The sequence below is a fragment of the Parus major genome, chromosome 1 (assembly GCF_001522545.3).
Source record: "Parus major isolate Abel chromosome 1, Parus_major1.1, whole genome shotgun sequence".
NCBI classification, from domain to species: domain Eukaryota; kingdom Metazoa; phylum Chordata; class Aves; order Passeriformes; family Paridae; genus Parus; species Parus major.
In genome coordinates, this window is record NC_031768.1 from 15,092,373 (window position 1) to 15,112,631 (window position 20,259).

General features: G+C 37.5%; 1 protein-coding gene across 8 annotated transcripts in view; it reads left to right on the forward strand.

The window, feature by feature from the left end:
* SH3KBP1 (SH3 domain containing kinase binding protein 1) overlaps positions 1-20,259 on the forward strand; it is a 214,114-nt gene that overhangs the window by 181,517 nt on the left and 12,338 nt on the right. For all 8 annotated transcript variants that reach the window (XM_015635209.3, XM_033512366.1, XM_015635182.3 and 5 more), the window contains 4 exons: positions 951-1,002; positions 4,752-4,832; positions 7,246-7,408; positions 12,195-12,280. In XM_015635209.3, coding sequence (XP_015490695.1) covers positions 951-1,002; positions 4,752-4,832; positions 7,246-7,408; positions 12,195-12,280 — 382 coding nt within the window. The remainder of the gene's footprint in view (positions 1-950; positions 1,003-4,751; positions 4,833-7,245; positions 7,409-12,194; positions 12,281-20,259) is intronic.

Sequence of the window (20,259 nt, forward strand, 5' to 3'; positions counted from 1 at the left end):
GTACCAAAGGAAAAAAGATGAACATCAGAAAAAAAGGATGAACATATGGAAAAACATATATTTTTTTTTTTTTTGCTTACAATTTAATCTTGCTAGTTTGTCGGGGTTTCTTTAAAGTCAGAGATAAAGTATGTCATTTGATGTAGCACGATGCTGGGTTTGGTTTTGCACTCATTCCAACATACATGTGGTGACTGCCAGTGTGCTGTGCATGCATTCTCACATGCCAACACAGAAAAAAGCCATCAGTCCTCCAGCCTGCAGGTGAAGAGGAATTGTTCCAGCACTACCAGAAACTTTGGTGATTGTGTTTCTCAGTCTTACCATTACAGATCTATTAGGAAAATTGTCATAAAAGAAAAGGTAAAAGTATAAAAAGGACAGATTAGTCAGAATAATTTGTTTCATTTCACCAAACATCTAAAGTTCTGATCTTTCACAACTGGAACTTTAAATATATCCTAGTAAGTGAATAAAGAGTAACTTCTACTGTATTTGGTTCTGCTTTTTTGCCTCATTTATGATCTGAAAATACTTCAGGTTTTGCTGCATGTATCTTGGAGTTTCTTTGTGGTTTTGCTGGGGTTTTTTTGGTGGGTTTTTTTTGCAAAATGGGTAAGAATATTTACAAGGTTAAATTTTAAAGAAATAGGCTTCTTCATTAGATCAAAGGTCATGTATTCCTCCAGTCTTAAGGTATATAAAAGGAACACTTTTAACCCCTCAGCAGGACATTTCAGTTGCTAATATAAAAAAGTTATTTTATTTGTTAATGCTATTTTCTCTCTTCATTTCAATGAAGTTATTTCAGGAGAAATATGTGGCAGATCTGTAGTCTCATGACTTGCAATTATTAATGTTAAGCACCTTATGATTAACTCCAACCTCTGTATGAATGAGATTTACAGGCCTTTTGAAGCAACCTGTTTTCTTCTGTTATTAAATTTTAGAGACCGAAGAAACCACCACCTCCATCAGCTCCTGTCATCAAACAAGGATCAGGTAAAATGCAGTTGACTTTTTACAGCACATGTCAGTGAGCACATCTCAATCTAAATTAAGTGTATTCAAATTTATATAGAATCCATCTGTATTAAAATTGACAATCAGTTGTCTAGACAACAAGTAATAAATCACAATCAAAATGGAAATAATTGGTAACCCTGAAAGACTCAGGTGGGCTTTAAAAGTATTGCAGTCAACCATCTATACCACTTCAAAATGATTTAATCATTAAACTTAATCATGTTAAATCAAAGCAGGGGTGATACTTGAGTTTTTCAATTTTTTTGTTTGTTTGTTTTGTTCACTGACTGAAGTTGATTGTGTGCATGTCCTTGCAGTACAGACACATTATATGGATTCTGATAATACCTGCAGGAGGAAACTGCATTCACAGCAGATCTGATTTATTCTAGAGACACAGAGCTTTTTAGAATACCTAAAAAATAGTGTCATACAGTGGTCTCCTCTGAGCTGCAATCTAAGGCTTGCAGATCTGCATGAATGCTGGATCTGACTGGCTGCTCCAGGTTAGAGGCCACAGATTCTTGGTTTTCAACACTTTTGTAGCTCCAAGTATGAAACTAAAAGGAGTTACTCTGAATGGTTATGTAGATAAAGGTGTCACAAATGCATTAAGGGGTGATTCTGTTTTCCAAACAGATGAGTTCTAGCAAAACCAAATTTGTGACATGTTATACAGAATTGTGTGTAGATGCTGAGAGCTGTGCACACTTCTACTTGTAATTTTAAATTGACCTCTCCATACTAATTTTCAAAAGTGCCTGCATGATTTATTTTCATCATGAAACTTAGAAACAGTTAAAGAATCCTCACATTTGACAGTCCCGAACTCATAAACCAAATTCCAGTTCCATTAGTGTAAAAATACAAATCACAAGGGGATGCTCTCAGAGTTTTCATTTGTATTGCAGTTATGGTGGAAACATAACATAACTAGAATTCTTTAATCTCTTAAGTCCAGTCAGTTTGTAAAAACCCTGCAGCAGCACTACTGCTTCCCCCACTGCAGGCACACATTAAAAACCAAAACAAATATGTCAAATCTCCAGATAGTTTTCTTGTTACTGTGATGTGTTCCAGCAGTTTCGGTACTTTAAAAAGTAAATTTTCCTCTCTTACAGTCTTAAGCTGTTAGTAGAAATGCAACTTAAACCAATATAAAATTTACTGTGAATCAATATGCTATAATTTAACTTGTTTGAATTTGTCATGCAGTTCTTTGACTACAGAATCATGATCATAAATATTTGTGTTTCTTATCCTGGTTTGTTCTTCTCTCTGTCTTGAGACTCATGGGAACATAAATTTGATTTTAAATCAGTGATAGTGTCCAGAGAGAGCAGTATGACTTTGCCATCTAGTGGTGGTTGTATAACGATGTCTTAGTGACCACTGATGTTAAAGCCTGACACGTTTTGTAAAAAATCTATAGAACTTTATATTTATTTCAATTTATACTCCAATAATTAGTGAATAACACTTTTAATAGGTACCTGTTTGCATATCATGCTTAAACTGTGTCACCACAGCAGGATAATGTACCTATTTTCAGAAGGAAAAATGGTTGCAAAAAGGATGCAGACAATTTGATTAAGGCCTTCTAAGTCTATGTCAAAGCCAAGACTATTGCAGTTCTTTCTTTTCATACTCAGTTTGATACATATTTAGAGCTGAAAATCATCATATGTTTATTACCACCTTGACATCCTCTACTTTGTAAAATTATTTCTTCACTGAGATTATACTGTATTTTACCACATCTCCACATCAAGTCTTACTGTTGATAGTAGGTACCAACTTCAATAATGCCTCTACATATTTGACCATCACAGTGTGATGAAGAAATTTAAAACTGTCAGTTGCAGCCTAAATAATTAAATGTCAGCATCTTCTGATGCAGAGCATAAAATTAAAGCAGAGAATTAGAACTTGTCTTTGTAGTACAAGTGGCTTATGTGTAAAGAGGTATCTATATTATTATAGAGATAGAAATTTATAATCTCTGCAGCAGTAAACTGCCAGGACCATCTGTGCTGCACTACTTTACAAAGCAAGGTGAAAACTGGAGAGCCGAATTTAGGAGCACAAGTTCCTTACATATAGACATTGAAAAGCAGTAGGCATTTCACTGGGTAGCTGGGGTAGGCAACAAAACTGTGTCCAGGCTGAAGGGTGGAAATACTCTTGAGTGCCTCTGAGAGCTGATACCAAGCTTCCCAAAGCTTCCTTGAGGGTGAATGTCACCTGGGAGCTAAGGCAGGGTCATGATGCCTTCCTGGGCATTGATTAATTTGGGGGTCACAATCCAAGTAGGAAGAACAACTGGGTCTGGGAACTCCTTAGTGGCTGTAGGCTCATTGTTCTATACTTGGCCTGAGAATATCTCTCTATGTGTTAATGATAACCATTAATCTTACTGTAATTAGGTATATAGACTTACATACCTATAAAGACTAGTCTTTCTTTTTGAACACACTAGTGTGTGCAACATTATCAATATGTTGACTTGTGCTTTGCATAACTTGTGTTCTGAAAGGCTTTAATTGCTTTGGAGCAACATCTTCCCCTCTTATCAGTGAAGTCTTTTTCATAGAATCATTTACGTTGGAAAAGACCCATAAGATTATCAAATCCAACTATAAATGAGAATTTAGTGTTATTTATTGACATGGTATGTGGTACTGTTGCCTGTCCAACAGCACACTTGGGTAAAGAAACAATGGCTGGTGATCACCACTGATGAGTACTGATTTCTAGGAACCATCTGCAGAAGGGAGTTGCAACAGCACATTCAGAAAATGTAAATACACTTGAGAATGTCATATAATAGAGTAGATTGGAACAAAAAATTGCCTTGTGCTCCTTGCCCTGCCTCCTCTGCTTTTCTTGGATTTCATCTACTGTAATTTTTATTGAAATGCTAATAGTGTTACCTAAAGTGGTTTTCAACACTACTAAGTTGAAATGGCATTAGCACCTAGTGGTTAGCCAATGCAGCAAAGCCAATATCCAATAAAGTGTTTCTTATAACACGGGGATTAGAAGATTTTATCCTGCAGGTGCCAGGAAATTTTTGCAAAATCTTCCCGTTGCTGGTGCCACAAGTTCCCATATTTCTTGGAGCAACAGAAGTCTGTATGTCAGGGCCTCTAGTACAGAGGCAGAAGAAGCCAGGGGCTTACACCTCCAGGCCAAAAGCTGTCAATTAAAATAGTCATGCAGAATGCTGCCAGCACTGCTCTTCTCCTCCTTCTAATGTGTGGATGTGAACAGCTAATAGTTGTGGATAAAAAGGGGAGGGATGTGTTAATTTAATGTAAAATAACCTCTGTATACTCAGCTCGATCACGTATTCTCTTGACATTGCTCAATTAATTGATTTATTCCTAATATTTCTGCACACTGTTGAGTTACTCTTCGTTTATGTCTGTAATGATAAAATCTGCAGTTATCAATTTTTTTTCCCCCCATAGAATGGCCTTAGACTGTCTATTCTTTGGGAGTGCATACTTTGGAAACTGTGAACTTGATTATAAAGACATCAATATCCAATTGCTTTTTTGTCATTATGCTACAGAGTGAATATTTGGTACAAATTTATGTTCATTTTTAGCAAGAAATTTTCAAATTGGAAACTATAAAAAGCCTAAGAAATTGCAGAATTAAATCTTACGTCACTGTTTTGTTGGCTTGGCCAGAATTCCAAATGTTTCTGTCTTTGACAGGGACCACAGATAGAAAGCATGAAATCAAGAAGATACCACCTGAAAGGCCAGAATGTCTTCCTAATCGAACAGAAGAAAAAGGTATGAAATGTGCTTTCCTGCCTGTTCTCTGCAGAGAGATGAGGGAAATAGAACCAATGCACATCCTCATTTCCCACTCTCTGTTTCCATTAAGTGTATTGTTTGGATGTTTGTCTTCCACTCTGATAGACTGTGATGATAGGCATTTTGGAAAGGCTCTCATTGTTGCTTATGGACTAAATTCAGGGTGTTCAATTGTACCCATCCAGAGCTGTTGAGTACATGCAGTCACAACTGAAGTCAAGGAGAGATTTGCTCTCAATACATGAAATGCTGTATAAAACCCCATGAAATGCTCTGTAAAACCCAGGTGCTTGATCGAGTAAAATACCAGAGATTACTGTGTGCTTTTTTCTTAACCTCTGTCTGCTTTGGTTCTCTAGTTGAAAGCTGGGTTGGTGGTTTTCCTGCATCACAAAGGGATTTTGTGGAGATATAGTCATTAATGCTTATGAATCACCCCATTATCATAGTCACAAAAGTCACAGGCAAGGCAGCAAAGAAATAAAAAAATTCTTCAAAGCCATGTTTGAACATTGCTAGAAATGGGACACAGTACCACACAGAGCAGGGACAAGCAAATTAAACCTTTAATGGTTTCATTGTGTTCATTGTGAATGGTGAATAGGCTCAGGAAAATAGTTACATCTATTCTCTAATTGAAGATGGTGTCAAGTTTCATACGTTAAGTGGACTATTAGATCGTATGAACAAGTTTGTTTGTGGGATTTCTTAATGTCTAAGTATTTGAACTTGCAGCCTTTTCAAAGGCACGTGTATGCACATGACTAAATGCAGAATGTGCAGTTATAATTTAGTGGCAGAACTTTCAGACTTTGCACCAAGATCTCTTTCTGGATATACATCTTAGAAACCTGACAGGTGTTTTAGCTGTTCCTCTACACAGGTTTACTTTTGGTTATGTGTGCTGCTTCTCGTGGTTATCTTAGCAATAAAACTCTTTGCTTTCCATTTTTGGGTTTACAAAGCTGACTGCTGAAAAAGCAGAGAAAATTTAAATATGTTGCTCTCCTGGGCTATAAATATCTGTAACTTTTCTAAACATTGAAAGGAGGCTGTAGGAGTGAAGCCTACATTTCAGGAGTACCAGGGAGTGGCAGGAATCGCTCATGCAGTGTGGCAGCAGGGGTGGCACAGGAACATCCTTTGAGCTGTGTGTTGGCACACTGCCCAGCCTGTCCCTCATACAATTTAGATTCTTGGACACTGACACAGTACAAATTGTCAGAGGATTAAGTGTGTAAAAATTACACAGTATGCTGGAAAAGCTTCAATGTTACTGAGGAGCCAATGACTGCATCTGCTCAGAGCATACTGCCTGTGAACAAGAGTCGCTAGCTGGACTATTCCAAACCTAATGTACATTGTGTTTCTGGGGACTTATTCTACCATCATCTCATTAATGGGTTGTCATTAAGAACCCATTAAGCAATGCTCTGGAACATTCCCAATACCTCTTATATGTGTACAGAGGTATAACATTCATGGCATATCATAGGCAGCATTGTCAAGGGAAGTGGGGTGTTGGTATAGTAGGATATAGAGAGCAGAACTCTACTTCCTTGGAGAGTTTTGTCCTTTCTTTAAGAAACATCAGGCCTCCTTTGGTGTGGCAAACATGCTTGCATGTTTGTTTTGTATTAGGAATTTAGAGTATATTATTTAAAAAGTTATTAATATGCACATGCACAGGCATTACATGTTTGGCATTGGATATTAACATGGCAGCACTCCCTAACTATGCATAATCAGTTCTGCAAATGATCAAGGTTTTCATCAGCAAGCTGAAAAATTCAGCATATAAGTCTGTGCTTAAAACCTAAATAATAGGTCTGATTTTTCTGAGAGGTTTATGTCCTGCTAGACATTGTATTTTTGTGCTTGTATTTTATTTTCACTTAACTGTAGTTCACTTGAAACATGCTTTTTTCCCCTCCAAAAATGGTATTTCTCTGTTTGCCCCAGAGATATTAAGAATATCCAGCACAATTATTTTTGTGACCTTCTAAATTAATATTGTTTCATATTAAAATTTAATATAAGTTGTGCTCATGAGAAGTTGTACCATATGGTATGTAATTTCTTGCCATTCTTCTACTTTACAGTCAGAAAGCAGTAAGTTACTAAAATAAAAAATAGTATTCCCATTAAGACGCTGCACACTTGTTTTGGCTGAGGAGCTGCAGGCAGAACAGCCAGGCAGGTTGAACAAGTGATTTGTGATAAATATATCAAATAAAGAGTGATTTAGAACAGAAATGGAAAGGGGTTTTTTTTTGCATGCAGTCTATCTACAGCTGAAGATTTCTTCTTGGAATGTATACTTGTGAGTGCAATTGAATTCCACTTAATAATATCCCTGTTTTCTTTTCTGGAAATGATTGATTTAAAGAAAGATCAGAGAGAGAGCAAAAACAGTTAGACTTGCAGAAGCCTTCAGTTCCTGCTATACCTCCGAAGAAACCTCGTCCACCCAAAGCCAACGCTGTGAACAGACCTGGTACCTTGCCCCCAAGACGACCAGAAAGACCAGTTGTGCCTGTGACTCATGCAAGGTATTGCTATTCTTCCATCCAATGCTTTTGGGATTAGTGGGAAAACCACCCTTTTAAAGAATTTAGGTTTTACAGTTGATGTCCTGATTTATTTCACAGTAAGCTGTATTGAAAGTACAAAAAAATAAAACACCTTTATAGTCATCTGGCTGGGTCGTAACAATCTCCTCAATAATAACAGTGTTAGACTGTTCATGACTAGTTCATTTCTACTGATGCAATTCTACTGTTAACTGCAATAGTGCAGAATGTGTGGGAAATACCTGCATCAGAATGTTACTCTGATCTTGATTTTCTTAGTTTTCCTCAAATTACTACAGCTTAGCTTGGGCACTAAATCAGTGGCTTGGGTTGTGCTTAGGAATAGCATTAGGCAATGTACGTTTCAAATACTATCAGCTGGTTTCAGTCTGCTTTCTTTGATCATTTCAGATCAAACTTTAGCAAAATACATGTCTTCACTGCTCTTTCAGCTGGTGCCACTGTAGAACAGTGCTGTCAAGTATTCATGCTTTAATGTTGGTTGTCAATCTGCAGTTATATTATGCTTATTGTCAGAGGTGGTTACAGCCTTTGAGGAGCACCGAGAAACTGGACTTGCCAACACAAGTCCATTTATTCTTTGCTAGAGCAAAGGTTGCAGAAATTAAAGGCCTCACTGTAGTCCTAATTAAGTCTAGGTGACTACATTTTAGTCATCATCATCTGGGTTGTGCACTGTAGATTTCCTTTATGTATAGTGAATAGAGCTAGATGAAAACCAGAATAAAAACAGTGGTCTAAAATGGCCAAGCTGTGCATCCTGCCAAAAAAACTAGAATACAGTCATGGAAATATTTTTACTGTTTATTGTACTGTTAGGAAAATTATCTACCATTGAACTACTGGACTTAAAGTATAGTAATGGCGAGTTAAATACTGGAATAGAGTATAGGTTAGAGTGAAATGCTAGACATTGGTTCCCTTCATTCCTCCACATATGGTTAAATTTTAAAAATGCTCTTAGTGAGGAATCTAGGGCAAATGAAGAGGAAAAAAGGCATCTGCCTTGTGCTCCCAGTTTTATCTTACTGAAATACTTTGGTTGTACACCTCTGAGAACTTACCCTTGTATCCAGGTGCTACTGCCACAGCTTCTTTTGGACTTGGCTTTGAACATACTTGTCCAGTTGCTCCAAAATACAGTCCATACTTGCTGATCACCCGGGCATACTTGGAAATACAAGTATTTGCTATAATCTTCAGATTTAGCTATGTGATGTCTTGGAAAGGCCAATACATACAGTGTTCAGTTCTGGTGAGGTATGCACAGCAGTAGCTATTCTCTTGTTCTATCCTTTGCCTGAAATATTTTAAACATACTATAATTTTTTAGCATTTAGAATTTTGCAAGGGTATTTTGCTGCTCTTCTGTTTTCCTTTTTTTTTCTTTTTAAGTACAAAATTGTATGAAGTAACCATTTATTTTTTTAAAGATAATTCAATTTTTGCATTATCAAAGGCAGAAGGCACACCTAAACAGTAATCTTTTCATGTTCTTAATTGTCTAAACTTTGCTATGTCTAGCACAGAAACAATGGAAAATACTTTGAATTGCTTGGATAATTAAGAAATAAGAAACTTGAGGAAGCAGTCACTTCAATAAAGGTGGTGTTTTTTAAAATCCATTCAGCTTAATACGACAGTAATTATTTTAAGACTTACTGGTATCCATTTCCAAAATCTGAATAACCTAAAGCAATTAGAATAAAAATTAAATCAGAAGAACTTTGGCTCACCTGTTGTGGTTTAACCCTGGTGGGCAGCTGTGCAGACACTCACTCACTCCCCCACAGTGGGATGGGGGTGAGAATCAGAAGGGCAAAAGTGAAAAAACTTGTGGGTGGAGTCAAGGACTATTAAACAGGAGAAGCAAATGATGCATGTGCAAGCAAAGCAAAGAATGCCATGGGCAGGCAGGTGTTCTGCTATCCCCTAGAAAGCTGGGCTTCATCACCTGTAGTGGTGACTTGGAAAAACAAATGGTGTAACTCAAAACATCCCCCACTTCCTTTTTCCCTCACCTCTAAGTGCTGAGGATGATGCCATGTGGTGTGGGACATCCCTCAGTCAGTTGGGGTCAGCTGTGTCCCCACCCAACTCTTTGTCCACCCCCACCCTCCTCTCTGGTGGGATGACAGGAGGAGCAGAAAAGGCCTTGACTCTGCAAGCACAGCTCAGCAATAATGAAAACACCACTCTGTTAGCTATGCTGTTTTCAGCACAAATCCAAAACATAACACCTTGCAAGCTGCAATAAAGAAAATTAATTCTATCCCATCCAAAACCAGTACATGATCCTTAGGGGAAAATTGCTGTAGTTACAAAGTGAGTCCTGTGAGATTTCCATGGCAGCTGCTAAGCCAAAGAGAGTTTTCTTCTGTCCTGAGTAAGTGGCTTGCATCTTATGCATCTCACTGACTTTTTGTAGTAATGGTTGTTTTCCCATTTAAATATAATCCTCCTTCAGTGGAGGCAGAGTAGGTCTTCAAGGTCAATAGGACAGATAAAAACCATGTGGGACAGGGAGTCCAAAGGCTTTGCAGCTTACTTAGACATACCATGATTATACAATTTACATCTAAGTAAAATCTATGGAGTAGGTAAGCCATAAACACCTATAGAAGGTGCATCTTTGCAATCAGTTTAAACCAATCCATGTCCATACCACTGCTAACAGGGTTCCTTGTCCTGGCACCCCATTCCCACAGCCTCCCTTATGTTTAGCACCAGCATTCGTGCAGCTGCGCAGCCATATGGGTCAGGGAGTTGCTCCAGACGGCAATTAATCCATTTGCAGTGGGACTTCTATTAGTGTGGAGTTTCTCTCTGGCTGATCATGTCTGGTCAAGCTGACAGCCTGTCTGTATGGGCACGAGCAGAGAGGTACACTCTGTGAATGAGAAGGGAGGGTTCCACTCTTTTCACAACTGTGTGAATGCTGAGTGGCATAATAAGCCTGTTAATTCTTCTGAGAACAGGGCTGGAGGTTTTTTTTGTAGGGCTGTTGTCATATATCTTGGTATCTTTTGTAGAAAAATGGTAAACATTGTGACTTTCAGCCCTAAATCATGCCATTCTAAGAATCTCTCCAAAGCCATACTCACACAGTTCCTAGAGTGTTTCCAGCTCACATTGTGCTCTCAGATTGCTGGGAAATGTATGTGTACAAAACAGAGTATGCAGTCAGATGCTCATTGCTCTGTCAGCCAAGAAGCTATTGCTTCTTATAGATTTACAAATATATAAGCAATATAAGAAAAAGTTAAAGACTAAAAAATAAGAAAACGAATTGTTTGGGTAGATCACTTGGAAATTCTCTTATTTATCATCTTTCCAATTAATACATTTTTCTATGCATGTGTTAAATTTCTTCTGTGTCCTTCCTGGTGCAGACTGCCTGCCATATTGAGATCTGTGAAGGACTAGTTTGCTTTTAATCTGATTGTCTATATTTTTTTGTTCACTTGTCACACAAGGATTTAATGGGATATTTATTCACTTAATCTATGACTTCCTCTGGGTTTTAATAAAAATTTTCAGCTCTTTATCACAGCCTTCCTGAAGCCTGAAATAGGGTTTCCAGCCACTTTGTGTTTTGCTCATAAGCTGCTGCCATGAGTTAAGGTTCAGGCCATCTGTCATCAGCTTATGGTATCAAAAGCAGAGACCAACAAAAAAAAGAAGCAAGATTTTTGAGCTCACTACGTGTTTTACTGTCAACAGCTAATTATTGCATTGCATCATACATATTTGCCTGGGTTGTTCTGGGGCAGATCTATATTTTTATCCCTAAATCGGGTACCTTAATTACATCATAATTCTTATAGTGTTACACTGGGAATAGTCATAGTGGAAAAACTACTGTATTTGTCAAGTGACCTGATAATGATGGCAAGTACAATGTATAGCATTAAGTGAACAGTTAATCACAGTAGATATCAGAGATTTGAGTGACCTGTGCAATACTGAGTTACTTGCCTACCACTGTTTTTTGGTTTTTTTTTTATATTGTTTCAATTGGTAGATTATTTTAGTACACTTGTAGTACTTGTGGGAAACAAGTTTTTATTTTAGTACACTTAGTACTTGTGGGATAGAATGTTCTCCAAAGCAGGGATAATTTTCTTGCTTTTGTTTCATCTCCTGTTTGATTTTAAAATAGGTCCTCTGTATAAAGTATAGTAGCTCCTGACACTTTATTATTCAAAAGACATTTCTGACAAATTAGGTGATCTTGGTTCTTTAGACTGTAGAAACAGTATTCATAGTCTAGTCTCATAAGAAAAATGCAAAGACATGGTGGAGGAGTTGCATTTATGAGTAAATACTCGGAACTTCTGAAATGCACAATTCTCTCACTTTCTGCAGCATTCCAGGTAGCCCACTGCTGTAGTTTGTGCAAGCCAATTAATTAGAAAAGACTACAAAGAAGATGTTGAAGAATGTCCTCTTGCCCTTAGGTTTCCTTCATGTTGAGATGCTGTGAACATCTGAAGAATTATTCCGGACGCTACGGTGTCTAAAATAGGCTTTTTTGACAGGTGTTAAGGAGAAATGGGATAAGGTTAATCCATACAGCATGTCGACTTGCTAGAGATTGCTCTCGCTGACATTGCTATTACTCTGGTGCTGCAAAGGAAGAATACTTCACTCTCTCATTATTAATTGCAAGTTAGCTATCAATTTACTGTAACCCACACAAAAACTCCCAATAAAACATCTCCTCTTCTTGATCCAAATGCAGGAGTGATAGTCCAAAAGTGGAATTAGTGGGCAGTACAGTATCCGGCACTCTAGAGAAAGACTCCTCTGAAAGAAGCAATGACATCGGTAAGTTATGGTGCTTTCTACAGTTTGTCTAAGAAATTTATGGTGCAAGTTTCTGCTTTTTTAGTGACTGTTGTATGATTCAAGAGGCAGATTCAGGATTTGGCAATGAATGTGAGTGCTCTTATATCAAATTTTAACTGCAGGTTAAAGGATCATTTCAACTTTACTTAAAATAGTTTTGTTGGGGTTTAAAAAAAATAAAAGCAAATATGGAATAGTGAGCTATTTTGAATAGGAAGGCTCTGTTGTTTTTGTTTAAAAGTCTGAAACGAGCGAGAAGTCCAACAATAATTAGGCATAGTTGTTTAACTGATGTAATGGTGCTGCCATGGTTTTAATACTGCAAAAGATTGTGGGCTTGGTGTAGTTAGTAATCTTTACACTTTCAAATACAAAGGAACAGAAACACAGTTCAGGTCAATTTGACTAAATTTTACTGCACACACCAATTAAAAGCAGTCTCAATTTCTATTGTAAACAACTTCTGTTCCTGACCTATCAACCATTTATTCAGGGAGTCACCTGGAAAGGAGCAACCACAGTTATTTTTCAGTCTTCTCTCACCCTCCATCCTGCTCAAGCTGGCAAAGCAGGAGCGATGGTGTTTGCTGGGTGGGTGCTGCAGTGCAAAGTGCTGTGAGTGCTGTCCTGGGACAGTGGGCACGAGCCCCAGAGCCATCTTCTGCCTCTGCTCAGAGAGCCCAGCAGCTGCTGCCGTCGCTCTCCACTCGCAGCTGTGCCCACAGACCCGTGTTTGTCACAGGCAGAGCCCGGATCCTGCCTGAGTAAGCATTGCTACCTTTCACCGGGGCATGAAATGTCATTTTGGCGTGGTGGTTTATTAGTAAATAATAAAGGCTGCTTTATTAGTAAAGCATTTCTGTACACTAGCAACCTCTCAACAGCCAAGCACGCCTTTTCCTCTGATTTGGAAGCAGAACTTTAGGTTAAAAAGGAATTTTAATTGCAATGTTACAACAGAACACTAAATGCATTTCACATAGGTCTATGAGCTTTCCAGCACACATATATCTGCTTTTTGTAAAGCTTCTGTTGCTATGGTTCTTCTGGAGTAGCAGGTAGTATCTTTTTCCCAGGTTTTCATTTGGCTTAAATATGGAAAGCTAGAAGGTCTTGATAAATTGCATGAATGTTTTTATTGTAGAGACTCTTAGAAAGGAATGGTATGGAAATGCAGACAAATTCTACCATTTAGTTTTCCTTAACTATGTTTACAAATTTGCTTCAAAGCACATAAGACTCTGCTTACTTGAAAGTTATGATGCATGTAGCATATGCTACCTGTGTGAGATGGAAGTAAACTTTTTATTCCTTGTTCTAGTTTCCTTGGAACCACTATCAGGATAAACACTTAGAGTGTTTTGTGTTTTTTAGTTTTGCTGATTATGGTTTTATTTTGTTTTATTCTTATCATATTAGGCAGAAGATCTTCCTTATAGGAATTCTTGTTCATTTCCAGGACATGGAGGGTGAGAAGAGGATAGTGGAGGGAAGAATTTGGGTTGTTTTGGAGGTTTTTTAAAGATGCAGAATTGGAGCCAACAAGAACCCACAAACCAAACCACAACATGTTGCAAAGGGTTTAGCTGATGTCCTCCTGTTACCACTTACACAGAGAACCTATTGAGCTCAAGGATAAAATAGTGTGAATACTTAAATAAGTATAACTTGATAGGGTCAAACCGGAATGGCATTTACAAGGGCAAATCATGTCGTTCTAGCCTGTTAGACAACTTGTTAAAAGAAAAAAATATATAAATTATGGTTTTGAATTGAAAGGGGATCCAGAGATCAGAACTGTTATAAATTTTCAGGCAGCTTTTGACAGCTTGTGTAAAATTGTGTCAAATAAATAAAAGACATTTTAAGAGAGGGCAGAGCAATAAATCAAGATTTAATAAAGAAAACTAATTCAGAGTGAATTAATGTCTTTTTCTATGAGGAGAGGTTTGGAGTTCAGAGCAGTTTATGGTGCAATGTAGTTGTAGAGATGTATGGTGTGTGATTTTGTTTCATTTACTTACAAAGAGAACAATGGGCTGGAGAAGTCTTGCAGCTACATGAGTTATTAGAAAAGATGATGGATGTGAGAGTGGAGTTGTCCAGTGTATTCCAAAACACTGGTAGATCTGGCTGTATGAGTCCAAATAATATTTAACAGTGATATATCTTACTGGTTTTGCCCCTGTGTCGTGTGCTCTGTAGGAAGGACAACCTCAGCTTCTCTGAGGCTCATCCATCCTGTCAAAATTGATTTGATTAAATCTACCATTTGGTGTCTTCTCAGAAATCCAAATTTACACAACAAGGTAGAGTGGACCTACGTGACAGACAAGGTGTGACTTAGCAGTAGCCTTTGAAGAATATTGAAGTTAAATGGCCTTTAGCAGCTTGGATGTATGACCAGTCTGGTTACTGGGCTTCTCTTTATTGTTCCATTAATCCAATGCCATTCCCAGCTCTCAGGGAGAACAGGGGGAAAAGCAGCAATCACCTGCAAGTTGCCTCACCCTCTTTCATGCTTGTGCTAAGTACTGATGGTGAATTGTGCACTGAAAATGAATACCACAGCACCTCCTGGCTACTTTGCACTAGAGATGTTAAGCTGGGAAGCGGCTGCCACTTTCTTAGTCCTATAGCCAGTCCAAAGTTCTTGTTCCCTTCATGCAGAGCAGAGAGATGGACAAAAACAATGGAGAGACAGTTTTGGTTACTAAAGCAAACCAAACAAATGCTGGATGGAGAAAGTTATTTATTCTGTGAAGGATTTTTAATGATTTCTAAGTTGGTTCCTTTTCTTTTCTATGATGAGACCAAAACCAGTGTGATAGGGGAGGAGAAAATGCAGGGTTCTTCCATGTGCCATCTCTCAAAAAATAAACAATTGGTCAGCAACAACGAAATCAGTAATGCCATCAACAACTGAGTGGCAATATGCTGAGCTGAATTGGGAATCCTGATTCAAAACTTGCATTTTGTCTAAGTCCCTTCGAAATGGCTTTTATCTGATTATTTTCTGTGTAGTATTTTACCAGTGGGTCAATGTTGTCTAACCAGAAAACCCCACTCTGTTAAAAACTTTCTCTGCCCCCTTCACCAATCAGGAAAATCACAAATGCTTGAGCAAGGTTGAGGTGATGTGTAATACTGTAAATAATGTTCTGCGAGTTGCATATATATAAAAGTTATTTTTATATAGATAATAGCTCATGACTTGGTTTCCTTAACATGTTCAGCAGAGCTGTGACTTCACATGTAAATTTCTTGATGATAATTCTGTGCTTATTATGATTTTCCAAACTGCACTGACAAGAGAAAATTCTTCTTAGCAACTTCACTGCTGATTGTAGGTATAATGGCAGCTCTTATTTCTGTTGTCCATGCATTTACTTCTTTTCACAATCTTTACAAAAGCCATTGGAAAACTAGCCTTCAGAATATATTATCTAAGAGGAACCATTCCCCATTCCTCCTCACTTTTTGTTTTCTTTTTCCCTGTTTTCAGTGATGTCTTTACTTTCCTTTCCACACATCTTGCATTCAGCTTTTCCTATTTACATCTCTTTGCCATGGCTAACTCTTCTTCATTTCACAAGGGTAAGGCTTTTTTATTTTTCCACTTTTCTATCCTGTCTTTGGTTTAGTTCACAATGCATAACAAGAAAATGCAAAAAGAAGCATTCTGTAGAATAACAAAGTTTACATGGATATTACAGGGTTTTTTTTTAACTAAAAGTTGAAATTGATCATACTGTGACAGAAAATCTTGCATCATAGTTTTTAAATGAGAAATCATTATCATTTAATACATCATAAGAAATTTCAGTCACAAAAATCACAATTACAATTTACATGTGGTGTTTTTTCAGTGCTCTGGATTCATTAACCTGTTCTTGCAGACAGGTTTTGTCATCACAAAGTGTAATGCATATATTTAATTGTGCAAAAGCATTTAGAAACATACTAGTATAGTCTTCTAGTCTGAAAGAGGAAAAAATCACAACAAACATAAGGTAAAAATCTGAAGAGTGTTCAGGGGCACTCAGTGGAAAATGTGTGGTCATGTACCCAAGGCTGTGGTTAAATCACAGTGATTACTCACCTCTATTGGTTCATCTCTACCAACAACTGGTCTGGATTGACAGTGGCTTTTTGAGCTTTTAAAATGTCTCTAAAGCAACATAAGCTACACTGACAATAAACCCTGTTCTACAAAATGTTGTTCCTACCTAGAACTACATTGATTTCAACAGCTTCAATTCATGCCTTATGGTATAATTTGACCTGTCTTTAGGTGACATGTTTGTCTTTAATTTCATAAAGATCTTTGTATATGAGGGCCAGTGTGATGACAGAAACTTCTAGCACATATAATAGCTTAGTGGATGTAGTGGGTTGAGCACTGGCCAAACACCAGTGTACCTACCAAAACAGTGAATCAAAAACTAATGCTTTCCAAAAAATGGTATTGAATTATTTCTGCAAGTCAGGATCAATCCTAAGTCTTCTAACTATACACAAACATACACTTTGGAATCCTGGAATCCTGAAACAAGTTTTGTCTATCCAAAGCAGGGATATGCTATCCAAAGCAAAGATGATGCTTTGACATCATCTAATACTTATAACCACATGGATTTAAGCTAAGTGATTCAAGAAATAAGCCACAAAGAATTAAAAATAATCTACCTACTGTGGAAATGATCAGTTAATGCCCACAAGAAGCAGTTTCTGTGCTTTGTAGAAAGACTGAATTGCACAGAGCCAAGTGGATATATCTTTCCAATATTTTTCCTGGCTCTTTACACATTTTGCTCAGTATTTATGAAAGCAGTTAATAATCTTCACCAGTGCTAACATAAGGCACAGATGCCTTCATTGATTCCTACTGAAGCATCTAATGATGGTATGAACTATAGTAAGAGCTTCCCTGGAAGCTGGTTAATGCAAGACCATTTCTTAGCATTTCCTCACTTTAATCTGCAGAGTATTTGCTGGTGGACCATGGAGTACTGGCAAAAGCCATGTGATTACCCATTCTTTTTTTTTTCTGTCCTTCCCTGCAAGATTGGTGGTAGATTGCCTGAAAGGGTAGTTAAAAACATCCTCTTGAAAATATCTAATAAACAACCAAAAAAAATCTTCAGTTCATCATGTTTCCTTGGACTGTATTTGCAGTTGTTCTAGAGCTGTATATGTCAGGAAAGGTGATTGCTGTGCCTCTGACTGCAAGAAAAAGTGATCTAATAAGATTTGGCCCACACTAGGGAAAAAGATGGAGAATATTTCCAGTAACAGGTTGTAGAATGGAGCAGGTTTGTCTTTAAATCACAGGCTTTTTTACTGCCAAATATTATAATTATTTTGCCTGAAAACACAGAATGAAAGTTGGAAAATCAGAAAATATTGGTAAATATAAGGGCTGGAGGACAAAATGTGACTCATAAAATGAAGATCAAAATGTGCCTAAACCTCTTTCTATGCTGCTATTCATGCTCATTTTAATAGGGCAAAGCAAAGGAACAGAATTGCGCGACTGGTTTAAGCTGTAATATAAATGTTAACATCAGTGAGTCAAAATCACCCATAAATATAGTTCTGGACTGTAAATATTGTAATCAGGAATATGGTCATGGTGCTTTATATAAGTTAAGAAGGGCTCTTGCCCTGAGGGGTCCAGAAAAAAAACAGTAAACTAGAAATTTAAATTGGTTGCCATGGGTATCAAGTTGAGGTGCCTGAAAACAGCATATCCATTTCTTCTAGCTCCTCAGTTTTCTTGACCTTTCAGTTCTTTCTTGGCATGTTCCAAATTGTTATAAATAAAATCCTTATGAGGGCACTGGCAAGTGGTTAGCAAAACTCGTTATGGCAGCTTTCTACATTCAGCTATTAAAGCAATAAAAGTGAGGATTGAAATGGGAGAAGATAATTGTGAGCTTTAGGAATGGTTGTCCTAAAGTCACAGCTGTCCAGTGACTGTCCTGGGATGCCAGGTGAGCTACACTGTTTGGCTCCAAGGCACAGAACCCTGTGGGCAGACCTCCCTGGCACATCACTGTTGCACTTCTGAACAAAGAAACCTTGCAGCCAGGGAGCTCTCCTCCTACAGCTGTTTTACCCAAATCTTAAAAACCAGTCTGTGATTCATTATGGGTGAGATTTGCTGCCTGAACCCTGGCTGGGAGAATGGCTGTTTTCCTCAAAGGGTACAATGCCATTCAGCATGGAGGGAGTAGCAGAATTTGGATGCTTGAAGTAGTTAAAACAATTGTAGTCTTCTGAAAATTCCCACTAACATTCGGATTATTGAGTTCTTTTTTAATTTCTACTATATATTGAATGGGCACTAATGCAGAAGATTTTGTCCGCAGTGTGTGTCTCATTTGGCAGCTTTAAAGACTATTGCATTTAAAGATGCTGTATAGATACTATTTCACATGCCTATTGTCAACCTGTTAAATATATTGAGGATGATAACGAAATTAAATCCACCTCTGGCTTTTGTGACATAATCTTCTTCAAATGAACCGAATGCCAACTTTGCCTCATTTCCTTCAGCCTTTCTGTATTTCTGTTCTGTGAAACCTCACCATTAGCATTCTGAAAGTGTTGATTCTCTTATTACTTCCCACTTCAGTCTTTTCAAGGTGAAATCTCTCTACTAATTCAAAAAACTTTCTGTCATCATTATGTATAAATTACTTTGCCCAAATACTAAGAAACCTAAATGGAAGATAAAGCCTAGCCACATTTTATGCTAGAATAATAAATGCAGGGGATAAAAGGGGTAAGGAAGGAAGCATAAGCACTTAACTTTATATTTCAAGGGTCTTTTGGGGGGCAGGGACTGAAGGTTATTTTCTAGGAAGATACAAATCTAAGGAGTTTAGAACTTTTTCTCTAAATAATTGTTCTTCTGGATCTGGGCATTTTAAAAAAAATACCATAATCATCCTTTAAATAACCATGTTTCCAAATGAACATAGTAGTGGAGAGAAATATTCTGTTCTTAAGTGGCTTGGAAGTATATCAGGGAATAATTCTTGCACAGCTAACATTTTTTCATATTCATTAAATATTTTGCTCAGTAAAGTTGCTCAGTTAGAAAGACTGTCTATACTACACTGATATATTCAAATTATTCTGATGCCTTTCTCCCCATCTCATGAATTACTTCATGGATTACCAGCTTGATCAGTGAGACCGTAATAATGATGAATACATCTGTTTATTTGTAGAACCATTATCAACTATTTTTTAATTAGGGAGTTAATTGGTGGGTGCCATCTCTATGTTCTATGTGTTTAATGGAATCTTCCTTACTGTTTATTATTACCAGACAAAGAAAAAGCTGGACCAGTGCAGAGTCCAGGTCTGCTGGATGCTGATGTTGTTGTACTGGCAATTAATGTGGCTGTGAATACAGTAGACTGGACTTTTTCTTTAATGACATTCCATTTGGACCCTGTCAGGAGGGCTGTACATTTTGCTTAGTATGCACATTTAAGCTCCCAATTTCTGATAGCTGCAGGAATACAAACTAAAATCAAATCACTGCATTTAATGACCTCAGTGAGTTTAATATAGCCTTGCTTTCCACCAGCAACAAATAATCAAATAACCAGCACGAGTGAATTACTGAATCCACAGCATATATGACAGCATGGCAGAAGTTTTTTGAGTGGCTCTGTTGCTCATTTTACTAGTTACCAGCTTACTGGATGGGAATTTTCTTGAATGAATTAATATTTTCTTGAATGAGTATCTCCACATGTGATGATTGTAGAAGGTGGTGATAGCCTTAGATGCAGAGCAGACTGGGGAGGAAGAACAACATCTAAATGAGGAGGACAAATGAAGAGAAAAAGGGCATATAAGAGTGCTGAAGTGGACTTAGTATTTTATTGTTGTACCAAGTGTTGTTCATTACACTTCAATAGAATTTCATTTAGAGT